Below are 21,347 nucleotides of genomic sequence, written 5' to 3'. Positions count from 1 at the left end.
AAGTTACTTTCTTACCTTCTTAAAAAACAAGCTGAACTTTGATCTCTCTCTCTCTCTCTCTCTTAGAAAATAACCCCCTACTCTTATTCCCGTCCCCTTCTTTCTTCCTTCTTGTCGATTTGAGCCTGTGTCCTGTCTCACTCTCCCTCAGGGCGCATTTCTCTCTCTCTCTTTCTCTCTGATGCGCACAACCGGGACATGACCCAGACCCACCCCCCACCGCATCCTCCAAACACGCACCAGCACCAATCAGCCCACAGCGCGGAGGATTATGGGATTTGTGGTCTGGAAGTTTGTAGAGATCTCTGTTCTGAAAGCTGCTTTGAACTCCAGTGCAAACTCCACCTCCCGGATTGCGTCAGAATGTAAACTCCACCTCTCGGTTTGCGTCAGTGTGTAAACTCCACCTCCCGGATTGCGTCAGAGTGCCACATGGCAGCTGGTGTTTACAAACAGCTGGAGGGCGTGAGGAAGGAAATGAGGCTCAAAAAAAGTTATTAAAGTTATTAAAGCTCACCTCCTGGACACCATTTCCCCCCTCTTTTGTTTATAGCCCCTTTTTTGGCACTTGATGTACTCGGACCACAATGGAAATAAGTGCTTACACTTTATTGTGCTATCCATGTATTTTAATGTGCACTATACTTGTATTTTGTACATTATTTCACTCAATAAATTAATCATCATCGTCAATATTAAAAACACATTAACCTTCATTCAGCTACACTTTAATCCCTAAGCGTTTTGGACATTGTGCCATTTTGTCCCTGACATCTCAGCATTCACAAGGGTTCTCTGGATTGTTCTTAGCTTCATACAGAAAAGCATTCTGCTGTAGCACCTTTAGGATTTAGAAGACGACGCTTCATGAAACCTGCTGAAAGTGTGATGTGCACTCTTACAAAAGGGTTCTTCGCAGGTTCTTACTATAGCTCCATCAAGAAATTCTATTTGCAAGCATCTCTAAGAGGTTGTATAGGGCTCTATATGAAATCTTTTGAAGTGTGTGCACTCTTATAAAAAGGGGTTTTTCATGGGTTCTCTGGGTCGTTCTAAACCTTCAAGGTGCTACATTTCTATTTTAGTGAGAAGATGGGTGCAAGTAGGCGAGAACCCCTTTAGGAAGCTAAGAACGATCCAGCGTACATGTGAAAAACCCTTTATATGTGACTGCAATCCTCTGTAAATGGAAAGACTCTGTGTTGTCGGGTTCTAAACCACCTTTGAGGTGCTTCATGGAACTTTTTAAAGACTTTTTCCAGGGAAACACTGTGCACCAATAATCTTTAGGAGGACAAATCAAAGAACCATGCTTTATGGATATTCTAAGGTTCTTCACAGGTTCTTTGAATGGTTCTTGACTTCTTAAAGGGGTTCTATTTGTAATCCTCACTTAAAGAGGAGCATTATGTTGTAGCACCTCAGAGGTTTACAAACCAACAAACACTTTCAGCTGCTTCCTGGAACCTTTCTAAAAGTGTCCAGTGTTCCTTTGGATGGTTAAGGAATATTGGCTTCATTAAAGGCTTCGACCCTTTCAAAGGGAAACCTGTTGCTGTGGCGTGCTGTACGGAACCTTTAGGGATTTTCACACAGAGCCACGACCTCCCCCTCCTTTTTTTTTTTGTAAGATAATAGCATTGTGTCCCCAGAGGATTGTCTTTTATTCTAAAAAGTAAAAAGTTTCTAGAAGATTACCTCTTCAGTGGAAACCTTAAACATGTCTTCAGAAATGTTGTTGTGAAGGTTCCTAAAAGAACGAAGGGTACCAATAAGGTTAGGTTTGGTATTTGAGACACAGACACACTGATTAATGGGTTCCTAAATGATGTGTTCTTGCTTGAGGACATTTTTTTCTCTCTCTCTTCAGTAAAAATTCCTGGGAATGTGTTCCAGGAAGTTGAGAGTGAAAATGTCTCTTTTTCTTTCCTGTCATGTCGAGGCCTGACGGCAGGGCGCTGAAATCCTCCAGGAAGATCCCTCAGAACTCTAAAGGAAGAGGGAAGAAGTAAATCATAAAACATCATGTCTCCTTCTTCTTCTTCTCTCCAGCTCTCTGCTGTTGGTCTCCTGTAGTGATTTATTCCCAGAGTTAATCAGCATGAGTGTAATTATTTTCCTAAAACTGTTCTAGCTCTGAGTCGTGCTCATTAAACTCAGAATATTTCTGTCCAGGATTTTGTTCTTGTGTGATTTTGGCTTTTCACTGCCAGCTCTGTTAACTTGGGGTCCATCCACAGGCCAGAAAGTTCCACAAAGTTCTGGGTTCAATCCCAGCGCAAGTTTCTTAATCCAAACTTTTGAATATGTGATTCTTTCCTTCTGGTCCTCTTAAAGGTTCCTCTTAAAGGTTTCTCTGCACTGAAGTGTCCTGATTGAACACCGTGGTGCCTCTTCACCCGGAACAATCCCCAATAAAATCCCAATAAAATCCGATTAAATCTGTCCCTGTTTTGTTCAGTGACTTTCTCATTCCGTAAATGAAACATTATTAAACATCACAAAATATTATCAGCCTGTTGGAGTTAAATAATTTCAGGAGAACTTATGGGTCATATCTCAGAATTCATATCTCAGGTCTTATAACGTCTCCATAGGGAGCAACAGCGCCCTCTGGTGGTGTGGAGAAGCTGGAAAACTTCTTACGTGATAATTTATTGACCAATAAGGAGCGCGTTTTCAATCAATCAATCAATCAATCAATCAATCAATCAGTCAGGGCAGTCTCTGTCCTGTGCCCTAAAAATATATTTAAGAAAATAAAGTAGTAAAAATCAGAACGTTGGGATAAAAAGAAGAACAACTTTATTCATCACACACAGACTTGTGAAATTCCTCTCTCCATTTAACTCATCTGAAGCAGTGAACACACACACATGAGCAATGAGCACACACACATACCCAGAGCAGTGGGCGGCCATGCTACAGTACCCAGGGAGCAGTTGGGAGTTATAGGTGCCTCGCTCAAGGGCACTTCAGCCCAAGGCCGCCCCATGTGAACCTAATCACACGTCTTTGGACTGTGGGGGAAACCAGAGCACCCAGAGGAAACTCACACACACAGAGAACATGCAAACTCCACACAGAAAGGCCCCCGCTGGCCACTGGGCTTGAACCCAGAACCTTCTTACTGTGATGTGACAGCGCTAACCACCAGTGCTACATAAGTATTATTCTACACTATTGTAATGGATTATGTCTTTTTCAACAAATAAACAGACAGACAAATAAATAAATCTATACTATGACAATTTTTATAAAAGAAAATAATTTAACACAAATAATATGATTATTACAGACTTTAACCAGAGTGCTGAAATCAGTATTACTTTAAAGTCGTGCACTGCATGTCTTCCTAATAAATAAACAAATAAATAAGCAGAGAAACAAAAATAAATTCAACTATACAAACTGGTATAAACTAACATAAATAATAAAATAAAAGGGATTTAAAAAGACTTGAAATCGGTGTTATTCTAGAGCGTAACATACAGTATGTTATCTTATTTATAAATATAAAGAAACAAACAAACAAATGTCCAGAATAATTCAGGATACTGAGTGTATTTGTTTTTTATTATCAAATCACCGTTCTGACGCCAGGGGGCGGTCAAAGTACATGACTCTTTCATCAGGCATTTTTATTACATTTGCTTGAGAAATGCAAATTAGCATATTTGCTATATCCTTTGCTTCGGTCATAAATAATATTTCTAAAAAAAACGACTGGTGTATATTTTTATCAAGTTAATGTTTAATGTGATGTGACTGTGAGAGTAAAATATATTTATTTATGTATCCAAAATGAAAACGTTGCCATTCGAGCTTAACTTCGTTTGTGGGCTACAACTTCCGCCTAGGAAGAGGAGGAGGCGGGGCGGGGATTGTGTCACGTGACTTATTGTGCGTGTCGGTCTGTCTCTCTTTCTCTCGCGCTCTCCTATTCTCGCGAGAGCTTGTGTTTCCGAAAGCTGGTTGAGACAACAGCTCCGCCTGCAGGCCGCTTGGACAGGGCGGTGTGTGTGTGTGTGTGTGTGTAAGTAACGGAGTAGCGGCCACATCACACGGCGCTCGGCTTCTCCGCTACGTTGTTGCGACTCTCCTCTGACGTGTGTGCGGGACGGTACCGGAGCGTGAGGCGGTGGGGGACGTTCTGCGCGCGAGCCGTGCCGTGTCTCACCACTGAGGCTTTAACGGCAGCGTTTTTCCGTTTTTCTTCTCCGTCATTTTGGTTCCTCTGAAGCTCGGAGCTTCTTGAACTCCCCCGAGCAGGAGTTTCTGTTTATTTATTTATTTATTTATTTATTTGTCATCCTCCTCCTCTCGTGCCCCTCTCTCTCTCTCTCTCTCTCTCTCTCGCGCGCGCGCAGTCTCCGGAGGATCGCGAGGCGGAATAAAGTTTATAAATGGGTGAGTAGGGCGATGTTTTCAGCGCGCGCGCGCATGTTGTTCCTGACTCGAGTGTAATGCATTGTGTTCACACCGGAGTCCTGCATCCCGGTTCAGAGGCAGGCTGTAAAGTGGCTTGAACCGATCCGATCCGAGCCGAGCCTCGAGCTCTCAGCTCACACGCGCTCGAACCGAGCCCGTGCTTGTGATGGAGTGTTGGTGTCTTGTGCTGCCTGTAGCCCGGGTTTCCTCCTGCAGGTCGAAGCAGAAGGCTGGTGCTGCTGTTGTGTCAGTCTGCTTTCATCACTCACATCGGACCGGGAAAGAAATCAGACTCCAAAAAAAAAAAGATCAGAAAGTTAGATATTTTTTTAATCAGTGATTTGCATATGCAGAGCAGGCTATTTGTCCCGGAAGTCACTTTTCACCTGCTTATCTAAGCCTGCGAGATTTTTACCTCCATCACATTATTCTCTGCTCTGAAAAAAATCTACAAATGATTGTGTTTGTTGTTTCGTGCTTGGACCCCTAATTAATTTTCCAATCACAGCTTTAGATTAACAGATCAGAAGGAGATGAGTTCTCAGGAGAGATGGGTTCATGTTTCTGTAACACTGATGGAAGGAGACTCCTGTGTCAGAGCTGTGGAGCAGATCCGAGGTGAAGCTGGAGCTTTCAGTCACAAAGGAGTTTCTTCTTCACAGTTTCTCTGTAACATCTAGGAAACAAGCTGCCATTTCTTTTATCTCGTTGACTTCAAGAGAGAGAAAAAGCAGAGGCTGGTGAAGGAACGACTGTTTACAGTTGCGATAATGTCAGTCAGGCTCATTCCTCTGACCTTAAATGTAACTGTAAATGGATAAAAAAGTATGACGTGTTGCTTGTTCATAAAGAAAGATGAATTGTAATCGTAGGTAACTTGCTGTGAGGAATAAAAACACATACAGGGATGCTGAGGTGGTGACAGTAACTCTGCTTCATCGCACCAGGGCTTTATTCCAGAATATTCCGGTCTCACTGATCCAGAAACAGGGTTCACGAGTCTGTATTTGCAAAGTGGTAAAGAAATCCCGAGGGTTTTGTTTCTCAGCCCTTTGAGGTTTTCAGGGTTTGGATCCAGGAAGATTTTAGTGTGTGTGTAAGGATAAATGCTCCTGTTTGATATTTTTTTGATGCCTAAGTAAAAACTTGCAGTGTGTTGTTTTTCCCTTGGGTTATGATTCACCCTGATAGACGTCTGCTTCCTTTTTCGTGCACTTTTGCAGAACAGTTCTGATGTCCACAAATGCAAAACTTCTTCTCTGCAGTGCAGTGAGAGAGAAAAAAAAAACGCTGCTGCATGTTTGTTTCCTGTCTTCCCCTCTGTGTGTCTGTGCACTTCACATCCTCCTTTCAAACCCATCTACAGTAACGTAGAAATGACTACAAATGGCTCAGGAACATCCATCACACCTGTTCTATTAAAGGAGAACTGAAGGCAAATTTTTTCAATCATCAAAATTCTCATCTCATTCATCTCATTATCTCTAGCCGCTTTATCCTTCTACAGGGTCGCAGGCAAGCTGGAGCCTATCCCAGCTGACTACGGGCGAAAGGCGGGGTACACCCTGGACAAGTCGCCAGGTCATCACAGGGCTGACTCATCAAAATTCTATTTATCTAATTTTATTAAATACAGGAATAAATTTTTGATCGCTATTTTGTCGCTGCTATAGCAAGTTATGAGTGTTTGAAATATGCTCTGTAATATATCAGTCCGTATGTCAAAGCGATGGCCGTAAACGAGATTCGTTGAGACCTGTGCGAGACATCATAGGATGGAAGTAAAACGTACAGCGGAAGTCAAAGTGACCAACATCTGCCAACGTTGTCAAAAGACGCGTGCGCCCTCTTTCGAATGCTGACATAATCAAGCCAGAAGTTTTTTCTGTGTCTGAAATCGCTCCCTACTCTCTATATAGGGCACTGTATAGTGGGGACACCATTTTGAAAACCCACCAGCCGCCTGATCTGGCATGCTTTAATTGTGCAAAATTAATGAGGTAAATACCAGCGTGACGGACTCGTCCTTATCCTGTCGTCTTTCCAACTCTTCTCCACTCCACGTTGGTTTGAAGTCGTATGGAATAATCTCCATCACTGACAAAGCTGGCAAATCTCAAAATGAATCTAAATTGGAATGATATAGCGATGTGGCCTTTGTGTAAACAGTTTTCAAAATGGCGGCGCTGACACTTCGCGTTTGAAGTCTCGCACAAGTCTCGTGAAGATCGCGCGGATAAGCGACGCCTGCCATGGACCAAACAAACTGCATTCAACATGGCTAAAAACCAAAAAGGCCGATAAGTGTAATATAATATGCCAATACAAGTCACGATATAAGGTTAATAAAACTGAAAACGCAATCGAATAACATGCTAATTAAGAAATAAAGCAAGTTTAAAAATGACTTCAATTCCCCTTTAAAGTAGCCACACAGTTTATGAATAATGCATGAACATGCAAATGAGAAAGGAAAATTAAAAATAAAACCCCTACCAGCTAGTTGAAACGAAAGCATACATCAGTTTCGGAGTTTCGATGTCCTGCACATCCCTCGTTATCTCAAAGATTTACACATCAGCATTGGAAATACAGTATGAAGATGTGTTGCCATGGCAGCTGCCGTCCCTTCATTTCCAACATTAGCTTTAACAACGAAATCAGCACCAGAGTTGCGACAAACACACCAAAGATATTTAAATCTGGGTTCAGGGTTCAGTTTCACTTTGTGTTCTAAAAAGCATTTTAGCCGTTCTGGAATTTAAATATTTATTAGTATGTTTATTTTCTTTTTCCTTCAAGAAATTGCATTCAAATTTATCAAGAAATGAAAAGGCTACGCGCAAAAAACGTCAAACGTTTCTTTATTTCTTGCTACAGTTATCACGAAGTACCTGATTTAAGGTCATCTGGACATTTAAAGTCTTTTAAAGTTCAGAAACAATTCCAGCCAAGATGTTTAGAAATTAAAAAAATTAATAAAGATAAATAACTACAATAAAATCAGAAAAGACGATTCATGTGGTGTGGATTCACCTTTTTTTAGCATGTCACCATTTCAGTTGATGTCAGACACAAAATAAGTTATTCTACCGCGCACACACACACACACACACACACACACACACACACACACACACACACACACACCAACAACTTGCAAAGCTCTAACCATAATCCACTTGTTTTGCATTCTTTACACTTTATTCAAATAAGTGATGATAAAATAATAATGTGTTGTGTTTGAGAAACAGTGCTGTGAAGCTTCAACACAATCCTTTTACACTGTGTGTGTGTGGGTGTTCACATGATTCTGATTTGTTTCTCAGACTCAGTAAAACAGATTAATTTTATCCATCATGTGAAATCATGCTGAAAAGCACGAGCACGACGAACAGTGTTTTCAAATAAATCCTTAACACGTCACCTGAACTCAGAGCTTTTATTACTTTTTGAAAAAAACAACAACAATATTTTCACGTAGCACATGAGAGGATTGTTAGTGATTGATAAAACAGCAGGAACTCCTGCTCGGGCTTTACACCGGCGTGTCCTCACAGAGCAGATTTGTTTTTTATTAAAGACAGATAAAGTGTCTAAGACTCCACATCTGATGCCACGTTGCAGATGTTTTACACTCAACCTCCTTTAACCCACACCTTCAGAACATCTGTACAGACAGCATGTTTGATCTTCTCATGACACACATGCCTTTTCTCCAACGTGCTTTTCCTCGTCTGGTCTCTGAGACGCGTTTAAAAGCAGGACGTTGGGAAACCGCTCTCTGGGTTTGTGAAATATTTGCTGATATTTTCACGTCTCATGAAGGAAGCAATCAGACACGATCAGACTTCTTGTTGTTGTTTTTTTAATCAGGTTTGCAGAAGCGTCCCATGATGGTTTTTCTCATTTGTGCGTTTCAGCATGTGCTATTTAAAGAGCCTTGCTGCGGTCAGAGGAACGCCGGGGATGCAGGATGTTTACAGTGAGATACAGTCATCGCTCAGTCACATCTCAACCACCTGGGGATAAATGAGTCGCTCCTCAGGTCTCAGTAACTCATCGTTCACGTTCCTGATTGGTCAGAAGGTCTCGATTTGTGTTGCGATAACGGACACTTGGATGTTTCCACAGTAACGGCTCATTCGCAGGGACGGCGGATGCTGTGGTCATCAAATGGATTTTCTTTCTTTTTTTTAAAGCGTCGTTTCCTGTAAGGAGAGACGTTTTTGTTTCTGTATGAGTGACAGGTGACACTTTAAGTTTTCTGACATTCAGCACAGCCAAGTTTACAGTTCTTTGTAGTTTCTCAGCAACGTGACGAGCCACAAGAGAGGATAAAGTGAGTTTAGTGAACTGTGATAACGTCAGTGAGAACAGAAACTAACTTGCTGCACATCGCCAAATGGATAAAAAGTAAGAAATCAGTGAACAGGAAGGAACTGAATATGAGATCAGCAGCTAAATGAAGCCCTTAGAGGAAGATTGAGAAGGAAATGAAATCAGTAAAGATAAAACAACCTGCTTCTGAGATGCTTTTCTGCTCACGACGGTTGTAAAGAGTGGTGATTTTGAGTTCCTGTAGCCTTCCTTCCTTTCTGTCACCTCGAACCCGTCTGTCCTGTGATGGCTCTCATTGACAGGGCGTGTCCTTACAGACGCTCGTGCTCACCGGGTGGTTTTTGTTTTTCGTGCCATGCTGTGTAAACTCAGGAGGCTCGTTAGTTGTGCATGAACCCCAGCAGGTTCTGGAATGACCAAACCAACAGCTGTGCCATGCCCTATGAGATCACTGAGCTTGCAAGAGCAACACTGGCACTCGTGAAGGAGTGTGCTAGGTTGGGGTCAGAGCACGTGTAGGACAGGTGAGCTCAGGTATGCGCCGCCCTCCCCCGGCTTCCCAACATCCGAGTCCTTCCAAACAGGCTGCATGTGCTGTGAGGTTCTTTGGCATCTTCATAGCATAACATCTTGATAAATATCGTTATTATAGAAACGTCAGAAAACCTCGCGATATCATTTTCCAGTCATATCACCCAGCCTGAATATTAAAGGTCCCATGGCATGGTGGTTTGTTGATGCTTTAAACGGGCTCGTGGAGGTTTCCGGATGTTATATCCGCAGCCTTTCTCGAAATGAACCCTCGGCACGTAGATATAGCCTCCTGGGAGAAAGCCCCATTTCAGCGCTTTTCCCAGTGCATCGTTTTGCGAATGAGAAGCAGGAGGCGGGGAAGGGTAGAGGGTGGGGGCGGGTCTTATCATTAATATTCATGACATGTAAACGTGTTACCTCTGATTGGCTAACAGCACTGTGACGCTACCTCCAGTGGGTCAGAACAAGCGGATGTGGGTGTCTTACTATGGCAAGAGAGAAGGAACAAACCGCGAAGGGAGAAATACCGCGCGCTGACATCATTAAGGTGCGACGCGAGGAAATAAAATAAATTCAACAAACGTTTGGGTTTTTACTGAACAAACAAACAAATACAATGAACGAGTGACTTAAAAAAAAGAATGTGGGTGTCTTTGTAAAAACTGTTTTGATTGGCTATTATAACAGAGCATGCTGCATGCTTTTTGGTTTTGTAGCGCAGAGTACCTGGCTAACTGCAGGAAGCGGTTAGCTGCACAGCTAATGTAGCCATTGCAAGGCTAACGTGGCACCGATTTTAAAACACGGCAAAACATAAGCTCATAAGTTATAGTCAATTTCCAGACTAAACTCAGTTTAACAGAGCATGCTGCATGCTTTTTGGTTTTGTAGCGCAGAGTACCTGGCTAACTGCAGGAAGCAGTTAGCTGCACAGCTAATGTAGCCATTGCAAGGCTAACGTGGCACCGATTTTAAAACACGGCAAAACATAAGCTCATAAGTTACAGTCAATTTCCAGACTAAACTCAGTTTAACAGAGCATGCTGCATGCTTTTTGGTTTTGTAGCGCAGAGTACCTGGCTAACTGCAGGAAGCGGTTAGCTGCACAGCTAATGTAGCCATTGCAAGGCTAACGCACCGATTTTAAAACACGGCAAAACGACTTAACAGTTATAGACTTACTTGTTCGGTGTTTGTGGCTGATGCGGCAGGGATGCTTGGTACGGACCCAGGCTTCAGTGACAGTTGATGTGCAAAACCTGCCCTGTACTGTCCCAAGTTGTGGAAACATTCATCAGGAAAATGCTTCCGACAAACATACACCGTCTTAGGTAGACTCGACGGCGTATTATTGAAGTAAATAAAATTAAGCCACTGCGTCTTCAGGGGCTCTCCCGTCGGCAGTAAAAACAGACTCTTTTCTGTGTCGTCACATCCATGTACAGCGCAATTTCCATGTTTTGCTCGCTTAGGTGATGCCATGTTGTGTCCTCTATGGTCTCCTCACTACAACTGGGCGGGGCAATCCATACAGTGGGTGGGAATCCAGAGGGGGGGCGTGGGGCTCATCTCCCTTGCTGATGTAGTAAAGGGAAGAGTTTATCAACGCGCCGTTTTGACGCGCCATTCTCAAATGTTGGGCATAGTTTGGTTTACACATTATGAAATTTCTAGCCACTGGGGTGACTTAAGAAGGTCAGAGGAACTAATTTTAACGTTAAAAAACCTCAGAAAGTGAAAATTTCATGCCATGGGACCTTTAAGTTGTATTAAATTGTTTTCATTTTCACCAGCAACTTTAAAGTGTGTTTCAGTAGTTGATTAACATGGAGATATTTTTATTTATTTTTTTTTAAAGATTTTTTTGGGGCTTTTTTCACCTTTATTATTGGATAGGACAGTGCAGAGACAGGAAGTGAGCGGGAGAGAGAGACGGGGAGGGATCGGGAAACGACCCCAGGCTGGAACCGAACCCGGGTCCCCGGACCGTGGAGATATTTTTAGAGAATTACAAACTGTATCACTGCTCTGTGTGTGTGAGAGTGAGTGAGTGACAGAGTGTGTATGTGTGTGTGATTTATCTAGAAAAGGATCATATCTGCATGTCCTATCATTGAACCACTTCATCTTGTGTGAGAACTGAACCTATTTCCTGAAACGTAATTTGTCTCTTCGTGGCTTTGAATGTGGGTTTATGGGACTGTGTTGGGTTTGTGATAAAATGAAATGAAACGAGTTAAAGCATGTGAGTTAAACATGTAAAGATCCACGGCGAAGTGCAGAGCAGAGACAGGACTGTATGCTAACGCGCCTGGACAGCGAGTGATGGTGGCGATGAAGATGATGATGTCACTTGGCATCGTCTGAGTGCTCAGATGCCATCAGAGCTCTCTCCTCTGCCAGACGGCGTGTTTTATCCCTTTACACGTTCTGCCAGAAATCCTGCTTTTCTCTGGGTTCCACTGCTCAGGCGGTTCCTCAGTAAACCCCAGTGTTGTGCAATGGAACCATCTGGAGCCTGGATTGGCTGTGAAGGCCACTTTCAGGTCATATGACCAGCGTCAAAGCTGCTCCAACACACTGTCAAACAAACACACCCCCTCATTCTGTCTGTCTCTCTCTCTCTCACACGCGCACACACACACAGCCTGGCTTTTGTTTCATTCCTCAATGAGATGCAGACAGAGACGTCAGCTTTCAGGATGCACGAGTTTGTTTGTCACAGTGTGTGTTTTCTCCTCCTCCTCCTCGTCATTGTTCCATTTCGAAGCAAGCAAATAAACATAAACATCAATCTGAATGAAGACAAATAAATTTGTTGTACCTGTTTAAAAAGAAACCCACAACATTTCCAGTTTTATGTTCAATTCAGGCAGCCGACTGGATTCATTTTGTCGTCAAATAGGCACATGAATATTAACGAGGTTGTAATAAATATTAATGAGTGACAACAAACATTAGCAGCAGCTACACAGCTACACATTATAGTATAGAACACAACTACAGATGGTAAAAAATAAATTTTTAAAAATAAATCATTGTTTATGAATATTAAAGTTTCAAGTCATTCAAATCATTTGTTTTTATTTGCCCATAATAATAATACTTATTATTATTATTATTATTAATTCTGTAATAATATGTTTTTATTTTGTTGTGGATGTTTAGTTCAGTGTTCAGGGTCCATGTAAAAATATTAAAGCCAAAATTTACAGCACTTTTTAAATCCAAAATGGCTTCCTGTTCACTATGGGCACTCACTACGAAGTGTGTGTTGTAGCACAGACTCGTATTTTACTCGTATTTCAGCATCAAACTTTGCGCCTCACATTCTCTTTATTTTCATTAAAGCTTAAGGTATTGGCACCCAGCCCTTCGGTTAGATTTCTCAATATACCATGCTCATGAGTTCACAGACTAAACCACAATGTATTTTTGTTTGAAGAACTGATTTTGAATAACGGGTGTTTAATTAGTCGTCTGTTTTTTGGGGGGAAAAATTATAATTTATTCTCTGATGTAGGCACTAACCTGGCAAGTGAAAGCTAACATAGCAAGAAAGTGCTAATTTGCCTAGCGAGCAAAAGCTGACTGAAGCAAGAAAATGAAGCGCTGATGAAAGCTGAACTGGTGAAATAGTGTGAGTGTGATTTGAGGGTGGAGCGCGAGTGTGATTTGAGGGGGGAGCGTGAGTGTGATTTGAGGGTGGAGCGCAAGTGTGATTTGAGGGGGGAGCGCGAGTGTGATCTCAGGGTGGAGCGCGAGTGTGATCTCAGGGTGGAGCGCGAGTGTGAGCTCAGGGTGGAGCGCGAGTGTGAGCTCAGGGTGGAGCGCAAGTGTGAGCTCAGGGTGGAGTCTGATGTTGACTGTGTTGGGAAAGTCATCAGCTCGTGGTAGAATCTAATCCCTCATTCTGCAGAGAGATGCCTGTCACGACTCAGTGCTGCTAACTGCTGCTGCTGCTCTCGTTAGCTTTAGCGCTATATTTCACACATGATTGATTTTACTCTGTGTGTGTGTGAGGATTTCATTGAAGGTTTAGTTTCTGTCAGTGTGAAATGAAAATTTCAACTGCTTTTTTTTATCAAGGCTGCAAATATTTCTGGAGCTTCTTGTGTTGTAATAAACCATTTATTATTAATATAATTACGTGTTAATCAGTGTTACAGCAGTGTGTATTAGAGACGTGTGTGTGTGTGTTAGTTAGCCAAACACACCCCCACGCTACAGTGGCTAATTCATTAATCATGGCGCTGGTTATTTATAGACATACAGAGATGCAGCAACGAGGACAAAACAGATCTGATCTGCAACAAGGCATGCAGGAGCTCATGTCTGATCTCACACTGATGAATCAGTTTCCTCTGTAAAAGATCCAGGGCCTGATCTTATAAACATGCTACAGCCCTTAAATTCAAGTTAAAGTGACATGAGCCTGATTTCCTGATGGTGATCAATCCAAACTGGCGAGTTCATTTCCTCAGACACCTGAGAGCGGGATGAGTTTAACTGGGTTGAGTTAACTGAGATAATGACGTCTTCCTGTTTCACCTGGAATATACCAAGGCTCCATCAAGACACTGTGATCCATGACTCAAAAGTGTGATGGGTGAGCCTGTGATCAGGGAGTCAAATCACGGTTTGGCACGTTGAATACCTAGGTGATAGGATCAGTGAGTCAAAAGCCCTGATCGGTGAGTCAGTTCCTGATCGGTGAGTCAGTTCCCTGATCGGTGAGTCAGTTCCCTGATTGGTGAGTCAGTTCGTTGATTGGTGAGTCAATTCCCTGATCGGTCATTTAAAAGTCTGATTGGTGAGTCAGTTCGCTGATTGGTGAGTTTGCTGATTGGTGAGTCAGTTCGCTGATCAGTCATTCAGAAGTCTGATTGGTGAGTCAGTTTGCTGATTGGTGAGTCAGTTTGCTGATTGGTGAGTCAGTTCACTGATTGGTGAGTCAGTTCGCTGATTGGTGAGTCAGTTTGCTGATTGGTGAGTCAGTTCGCTGATCGGTCATTCAGAAGTCTGATTGGTGAGTCAGTTCGCTGATTGGTGATTCAAAAGCCTGATCAGTGAGTCAAAAGCCTGACTAGTGAGTCAGTTCCTTGATCAGTGTGGCAGTTTCCTGATCGATGAGTCAAAAGCATGATCAGAATTCTGTAAATTGTTAAATTCCTGACCAGTTGTGGTTAATCTGTATTTCTGGTCTTCCTAACGCAGATGTTGGAGGTGCAGCATTTAGCAAAAATATTTTTTTGAGCAGTGCTTGCTTGTGGAACAGGCATGTGGTCATGAAAAAGGAGAAAAGACAAAGTGTGTGGAGCAGCTGCCATGTGGAAAAATAAAGAGCCAGAAGAAAATCCAAGAGTCAGTGGGAGTGAGAGTCAGATTCAAGAGGAATTGCAGTGTGTGTGTGTGAAAGATGGCTCACTATAAACATGGCAACTGTGCTTCATGATAAACTGAGCACTTAAAAAAGAGGAAAATTCAGCAAACAGAAAGGAATGTGGATATGATCCATCATAATTTTGACAGACAGAGAGAGAGAGCGAGAGATGAGATGCTGAGAGAGAGAAAATGGCGGGTGGAGTGAGAGACAGTTGGAGAAGGTGGCAGACAGACAGAGAGATAGAGACAGAAGCAGACAAACAGAGAGTCAGACAGAAAGAGGAAGAGAGACTGAAATAGTCAAGTTTATTTCTATAGCACTTTTAACAGTAGACATTGTCGCAAAGCAGCTTTAATGACTTTAAACATGAGCTAATTTTATTCCTAATCTACAATCCCAATTCCAAAAAAGTTGGGACAAAGAACAAATTGTAAATAAAAACGGAATGCAATAATTTACAAATCTCAAAAACTGATATTGTATTCACAATAGAACATAGACAACATATCAAATGTCGAAAGTGAGACATTTTGAAATTTCATGCCAAATATTGGCTCATTTGAAATTTCATGACAGCAACACATCTCAAAAAAGTTGGGACAGGGGCAATAAGAGGCTGGAAAAGTCAAAGGTACAAAAAAGGAACAGCTAGAGTGTTAGGGTTTTGCTGGGATTCGAACCTGGTTCGTTGGTGTGATAATCCAGCAAACCCCCACTAGGCCACCAGGGGGATGACTCAAATGTAGAGGCGTGAGGCGGAAGTAGAAAAAGTATCAAAAAGGTTTATTTACAATATGTACAAAAAATATCCAAAAAGTAAAGATACAAAAACGCTCAGAAGATATAAGGGAAAAAATAAAAAATCCAAAAGTACAAAACAAAAGCCAAAAAAAGAAAAGAAAAGGCAAAAATACCAAAGCTCAGAAGATCCAAAAACACAGTAACTACTAGGTCCAAAAGAAAAGCAAAATGCAAAATAAAGAACACGGTACAGAGGAAACTGGAGATAAACATAACAGCACAAAGACTCCGTGACAAGAGGACTGAACTCAGGGGGTATAAATACACAAACTAAATTGAACACAGGTGAAGATAATCAGGACTAAACAGGCAATTAACACAAACACAAAACACAGGAACAGTGGCGGCCTCTAGAGGCCAAAATAAACATGACACGAAAAGGAAATAACAGCGGCCTCTAGAGGCCAAAACAGTCCTAGTCCTAACAGGGTCCCCCCCTCTAGGAGCGTCTCCTGACGTTCCCAGGGCGATCCGGATGGGCCGAATGGAAGTCCCGACACAGTTCTTTATCTAGGACATCCCGAGCAGGAACCCAGCAGCGCTCCTCAGGACAATAGCCCTCCCAGTCCACCAGATATTGCAACCTGTCGCGGACCCGGCGGGAGTCAAGCAGGCGATGCACAGTGAACACAGTCTGACCCTGGAAGATGCGGGGGGGGGGGGTTCCTAGGGGCAGGGGCATACGTAGACGTCAGTACGGGCCGCAACAGGGAAACATGGAAAGTGGGGTTGATCCTCAGAGTCCGGGGCAACTGGAGCCGGTAGGAGACAGGGTTCACCCTGCGCACCACCTTGAAGGGGCCAGTGTAGCGAGGAGCAAGCTTGCGGTTCTCCACCCGCAGCGGAAGGTCCTTAGTGGACAGCCAAACCCGCTGCCCAGGGACAAACCCGATGACCAAAATGACCGTGTTACCTTGTGACTCAGGGAGACCCGTGATGAAGTCGACTGCCACGTGGGACCAGGGACGCCGGGGAATGGTCAGAGGATGCAGGAGACCCTGGGGACGCTGTAGTGGGTTCTTGGTTCTGGTGCAAACCTCACAGGACAGGACAAATGACCTTACTTCCTTCTCCATGTTAGGCCACCAGAAGCATCTTTTCAGGAAGTCCAGGGTCCTCCGAGCTCCCGGGTGGGCGGTGAGAGGGGAAGAGTGACCCCACTGGAGAACCTTGGCCCGGGCTTGATGTGGGACATACAAGAGGCCCGGTGGCCCCGTCCCAGGACCGGGGTCCTGGCGTTGAGCTCGTCGGACAGCCTCCTCAATACCCCAGCGGACAGGGGCCACAATCCGGGACACAGGGATAATAGGCCCGACTTCATTCTCCCTGTTAATGGCAGAGAACAGCCTGGACAGTGTGTCAGGTTTGGTGTTCTTGGAGCCGGGGCAGTACGAGAGGGTGAAGTCAAACCGACTGAAAAACAGGGCCCACCTAGCCTGTCAAGGGTTCAGTCTCTTGGCTTGCTGGAGGTACTCCAGGTTCTTGTGGTCCGTCCAAACCAGGAATGGATGTTGCGCTCCCTCCAGCCAGTGCCTCCACTCCTCAAGGGCCAGTTTGACCGCTAGCAGTTCTCGATCCCCCACATCGTACCGGGACTCTGCAGGACTCAGGCGGTGGGAGAAGTAAGTGCAGGGGTGCAGCTTTCCTTCCGAACGTTGAGAGAGCACCGCGCCGACACCACTGTCCGAGGCGTCCACCTCCACGATGAATGGTTGGGAGGTGTCCGGGAGGACCAGAATGGGTGCCGTGCAGAAGCGGTCCTTGAGGTCTTTGAACGCCTTTTCCACCTGAGGAGACCAGACATAAGATCCACCTGTCCCTTTGGTAAGGTCTGACATGGGTGCTGCTACAGAACTGAAGTTCCTGATGAACTTGCGGTAGAAGTTAGCGAATCCTAAGAACCGCTGAACCTCCTTAACGGACTTGGGAGTAGGCCAGTCCCGGACGGCCAGGGTCTTGGCAGGGTCCATTTGGAGTTGGCCTGTCCGTACAATAAATCCCAGAAAGGAGACCTCGGGAACATGAAATTCGCATTTCTGGGCCTTGGCGAACAGATTGTTCTGTAGCAGCCTCTGGAGAACCTGGCGGACATGGTGGCGGTGCTCCTGCACGGTCTTGGAAAAGATAAGGATGTTGTCGAGGTAGACAAAAACGTACAGGTTAATCATGTCCCTTAAGACGTCGTTGATTAGGGCCTGAAAAACAGCTGGTGCGTTGGTGAGTCCGAAGGGCATCACCTGGTATTCGTAGTGCCCAGACGGGGTGTTAAAGGCAGTCTTCCACTCGTCTCCCTGTCGGATACGGATGAGGTGGTATGCGTTCCGTAGGTCCAACTTGGTGAAGACGGTGGCGCCTTGGAGCAGGTCGAAAGCAGTGGACATCAGCGGAAGGGGATATCGGTTGTGCACAGTGATCTTGTTCAGGCCCCTGTAGTCAATACATGGTCGGAGCCCCCCATCCTTCTTGCCGACAAAGAAGAAGCCGGCACCAGCAGGTGAGGTGGAGGGTCGAATGAACCCAGAGACCAGGGCGTCTTTGAGGTATTCCTCCATGGCCTTGCGTTCTGGCTGAGAGAGGGAAAACAGTCTGCCACGAGGAGGGGTAGTTCCAGGGAGCAAGTCAATGGCACAGTCGTAGGCCCGGTGCTCTTGCTGAATACCTCCTTGAGATCCCAGTACTCTGTGGGAACTTGAGATAACTTGGTGAGATCAGGGGGCTCGGCAGGAGACACAGGAGAGCTAGAGAGCAGACAAGAGGCATGGCATGTAGGGCCCCATTCCACAACCTGGGTTGTTACCCAGTCTATGCGAGGGTTGTGGCGAGTAAGCCAAGGAAGGCCTAGAATAACTGGGAACTCAGGTGAAGGAATCAGGTGCAGGGATATTTCTTCCTTGTGACCTTGAGACTGGAGGAAGACTGGAGAAGTAACTTGGGTGACTCTTCCATCACCTAACACTTGGCCATCGAGGGCAGACACAGACAGTGGGACTTCAAGAGGTGCAGTCGGAATATTGATGCTTTGGGCAAAGTGAATATCCATAAAGTTCCCAGCCGCCCCTGAGTCTAACAAAGCTTGACAAGAGTGGACAGACTCACCCCAGGAGATGGAGACCGGGATGTAGATTCCTTGGCCAGGGAGTCCGGGAGAGAGGGTAGGCCCCATCACAACCCTCCCTCGGCTGGACGGGGCGGTCCTTTTCCCAAGAGTTCGGGACATGATGCTCGGAAGTGACCAGGCTTGCCACAGTAGATGCAGCACTTGTCCCTCCTTCTGCGCTCCCTCTCAGATGCGGAGAGGCGAGTACGACCCACTTGCATGGGTTCTGGACAGTCACTGAAGGAGGTAGACGGTCTCCAGGTAGAGGTAGGGAGGCTGGGGGGGCTCAAGGCTTGGTGGCGTTCTCTCATCCTGTTGTCCAGACGAATAGCATGTGAGATGAGGGTTTCGAGGTCACTTGGGCATCCAATAGAGGCCAGACCGTCCTTGATGGGGTCAGACAGACCATGGTGGAAGGCTGACACCAGGGCAGTCTCGTTCCATCCACTTACTGCTGCGAGCATCCGGAACGAGATGGCGTAATCTGCGACGCTTCCTCCTTGCCGGATGGACATGAGCTTTTGGGCTGCGTCGGTACTGATGTCCGCCTGATCGAAGACCCGAAGCATCTCTTCAGAAAACAGCTGGAAATCAAGGCACTCAGGTCCCTGTCTTTGCCAGATAGCAGTAGCCCAGGCTTGCGCCTTACCAGCTAATAAGATGATCACAAAGGCAATCTTGCGGCGATCCGTAGTGTAGGTGGTAGGCTGAAGCTCAAAGGTGAGTTGACACTGGGTAAGGAACTCTCGGCACTCACTGTGCTTGCCGTCATACCTCTGTGGTGCAGGAAGGCTGGGTTCGCGAGGTGAAGAAGGCAGCATGGCAGGAGGCACAGGAGCTGGATCAGGAGATGCAGGCAGAGATGTCAGCTGTGCCAGGGTTTTCCTAATTTGCTGAAGCAGTTCCTCGTGGCAAGCAAGGGCCTCACGTTGGCTGGTGAGCGTACGTCCATGAGCGTCCATGGTCGCTCCGAAGCGTGTCGGAGCTGCCGTAATTCCCTGAAGGTTGGCCGGGTAGACAGTTGAAGCAGCCTCTGCTGAGTTGGTCATGACGGAGTCTTTCTGTTAGGGTTTTGCTGGGATTCGAACCTGGTTCGTTGGTGTGATAATCCAGCAAACCCCCACTAGGCCACCAGGGGGATGACTCAAATGTAGAGGCGTGAGGCGGAAGTAGAAAAAGTATCAAAAAGGTTTATTTATAATATGTACAAAAAATATCCAAAAAGTAAAGATACAAAAACGCTCAGAAGATATAAGGGAAAAAATAAAAAATCCAAAAGTACAAAACAAAAGCCAAAAAAAAGAAAAGGCAAAAATACCAAAGCTCAGAAGATCCAAAAACACAGTAACTACTAGGTCCAAAAGAAAAGCAAAATGCAAAATAAAGAACACGGTACAGAGGAAACTGGAGATAAACATAACAGCACAAAGACTCCTTGACAAGAGGACTGAACTCAGGGGGTATAAATACACAAACTAAATTGAACACAGGTGAAGATAATCAGGACTAAACAGGCAATTAACACAAACACAAAACACAGGAACAGTGGCGGCCTCTAGAGGCCAAAATAAACATGACACGAAAAGGAAATAACAGCGGCCTCTAGAGGCCAAAACCGTCCTAGTCCTAACATGGAGGACCAAATTGCAACTCATTAGGTCAATTGGCAATAGGTCATTAACATGACTGGGTATAAAAAGAGCATCTTGGAGTGGCAGCGGCTCTCAGAAGTAAAGATGGGAAGAGGATCACCAATCCCCCTAATTCTGCACCAACAAATAGTGGAGCAATATCAGAAAGGAGTTCGACAGTGTAAAATTGCAAAGAGTTTGAACATATCATCATCTACAGTACATAATATCATCAAAAGATTCAGAGAATCTGGAAGAATCTCTGTGCGTAAGGGTCAAGGCTGGAAAACCATACTGGGTGCCCGTGATCTTCGGGCCCTTAGACGGCACTGCATCACATACAGGCATGCTTCTGTATTGGAAATCACAAAATGGGCTCAGGAATATTTCCAGAGAACATTATCTGTGAACACAATTCACCGTGCCATCCGCCATTGCCAGCTAAAACTCTATAGTTCAAAGAAGAAGCCGTATCTAAACATGATCCAGAAGCGCAGACGTCTTCTCTGGGCCAAGGCTCATTTAAAATGGACTGTGGCAAAGTGGAAAACTGTTCTGTGGTCAGACAAATCAAAATTTGAAGTTCTTTATGGAAATCAGGGACACCGTGTCATTCGGACTAAAGAGGAGAAGGACGACCCAAGTTGTTATCAGCATTCAGTTCAGAAGCCTGCATCTCTGATGGTATGGGGTTGCATTAGTGTGTGTGGCATGGGCAGCTTACACATCTGGAAAGACACCAATCAATGCTGAAAGGTATATCCAGGTTCTAGAGCAACATATGCCCCCATCCAGACGACGTCTCTTTCAGGGAAGACCTTGCATTTTCCAACATGACAATGCCAAACCACATACTGCATCAATTACAGCATCATGGCTGCGTAGAAGAAGGGGCCGGGTACTGAACTGGCCAGCCTGCAGTCCAGATCTTTCACCCATAGAAAACATTTGGCGCATTATAAAACGGAAGATACGACAAAAAAGACCTAAGACAGTTGAGCAACTAGAATCCTACATTAGACAAGAATGGGTTAACATTCCTATCCCTAAACTTGAGCAACTTGTCTCCTCAGTCCCCAGACGTTTACAGACTGTTGTAAAGAGAAAAGGGGATGTCTCACAGTGG

General features: G+C 44.7%; 2 protein-coding genes across 4 annotated transcripts in view; one reads left to right on the top strand and one right to left on the bottom strand.

The window, feature by feature from the left end:
* The window catches only part of klhl24b (kelch-like family member 24b), a 31,076-nt gene extending 30,876 nt beyond the window's left edge, over positions 1–200 (bottom strand). For all 3 annotated transcript variants that reach the window (XM_060899703.1, XM_060899702.1, XM_060899701.1), the window contains exon 1: positions 16–200. The gene's annotated coding sequence lies outside the window, so the exon portion shown is untranslated. The remainder of the gene's footprint in view (positions 1–15) is intronic.
* A 3,800-nt stretch (positions 201–4,000) lies between these two features.
* The window catches only part of sh3kbp1 (SH3-domain kinase binding protein 1), a 105,654-nt gene continuing 88,307 nt past the window's right edge, over positions 4,001–21,347 (top strand). Inside the window, exon 1 of the mRNA XM_060899700.1 lies at positions 4,001–4,410. Within this exon, the coding sequence (XP_060755683.1) occupies positions 4,407–4,410 (4 nt within the window). The 5' untranslated portion in view covers positions 4,001–4,406. The remainder of the gene's footprint in view (positions 4,411–21,347) is intronic.

The sequence above is a fragment of the Neoarius graeffei genome, chromosome 19, assembly GCF_027579695.1.
Source record: "Neoarius graeffei isolate fNeoGra1 chromosome 19, fNeoGra1.pri, whole genome shotgun sequence".
Lineage (NCBI taxonomy): Eukaryota > Metazoa > Chordata > Actinopteri > Siluriformes > Ariidae > Neoarius > Neoarius graeffei.
Note: the sequence above shows the minus strand (reverse complement) of the source record. Positions and strands in the feature narration are given on the sequence as shown.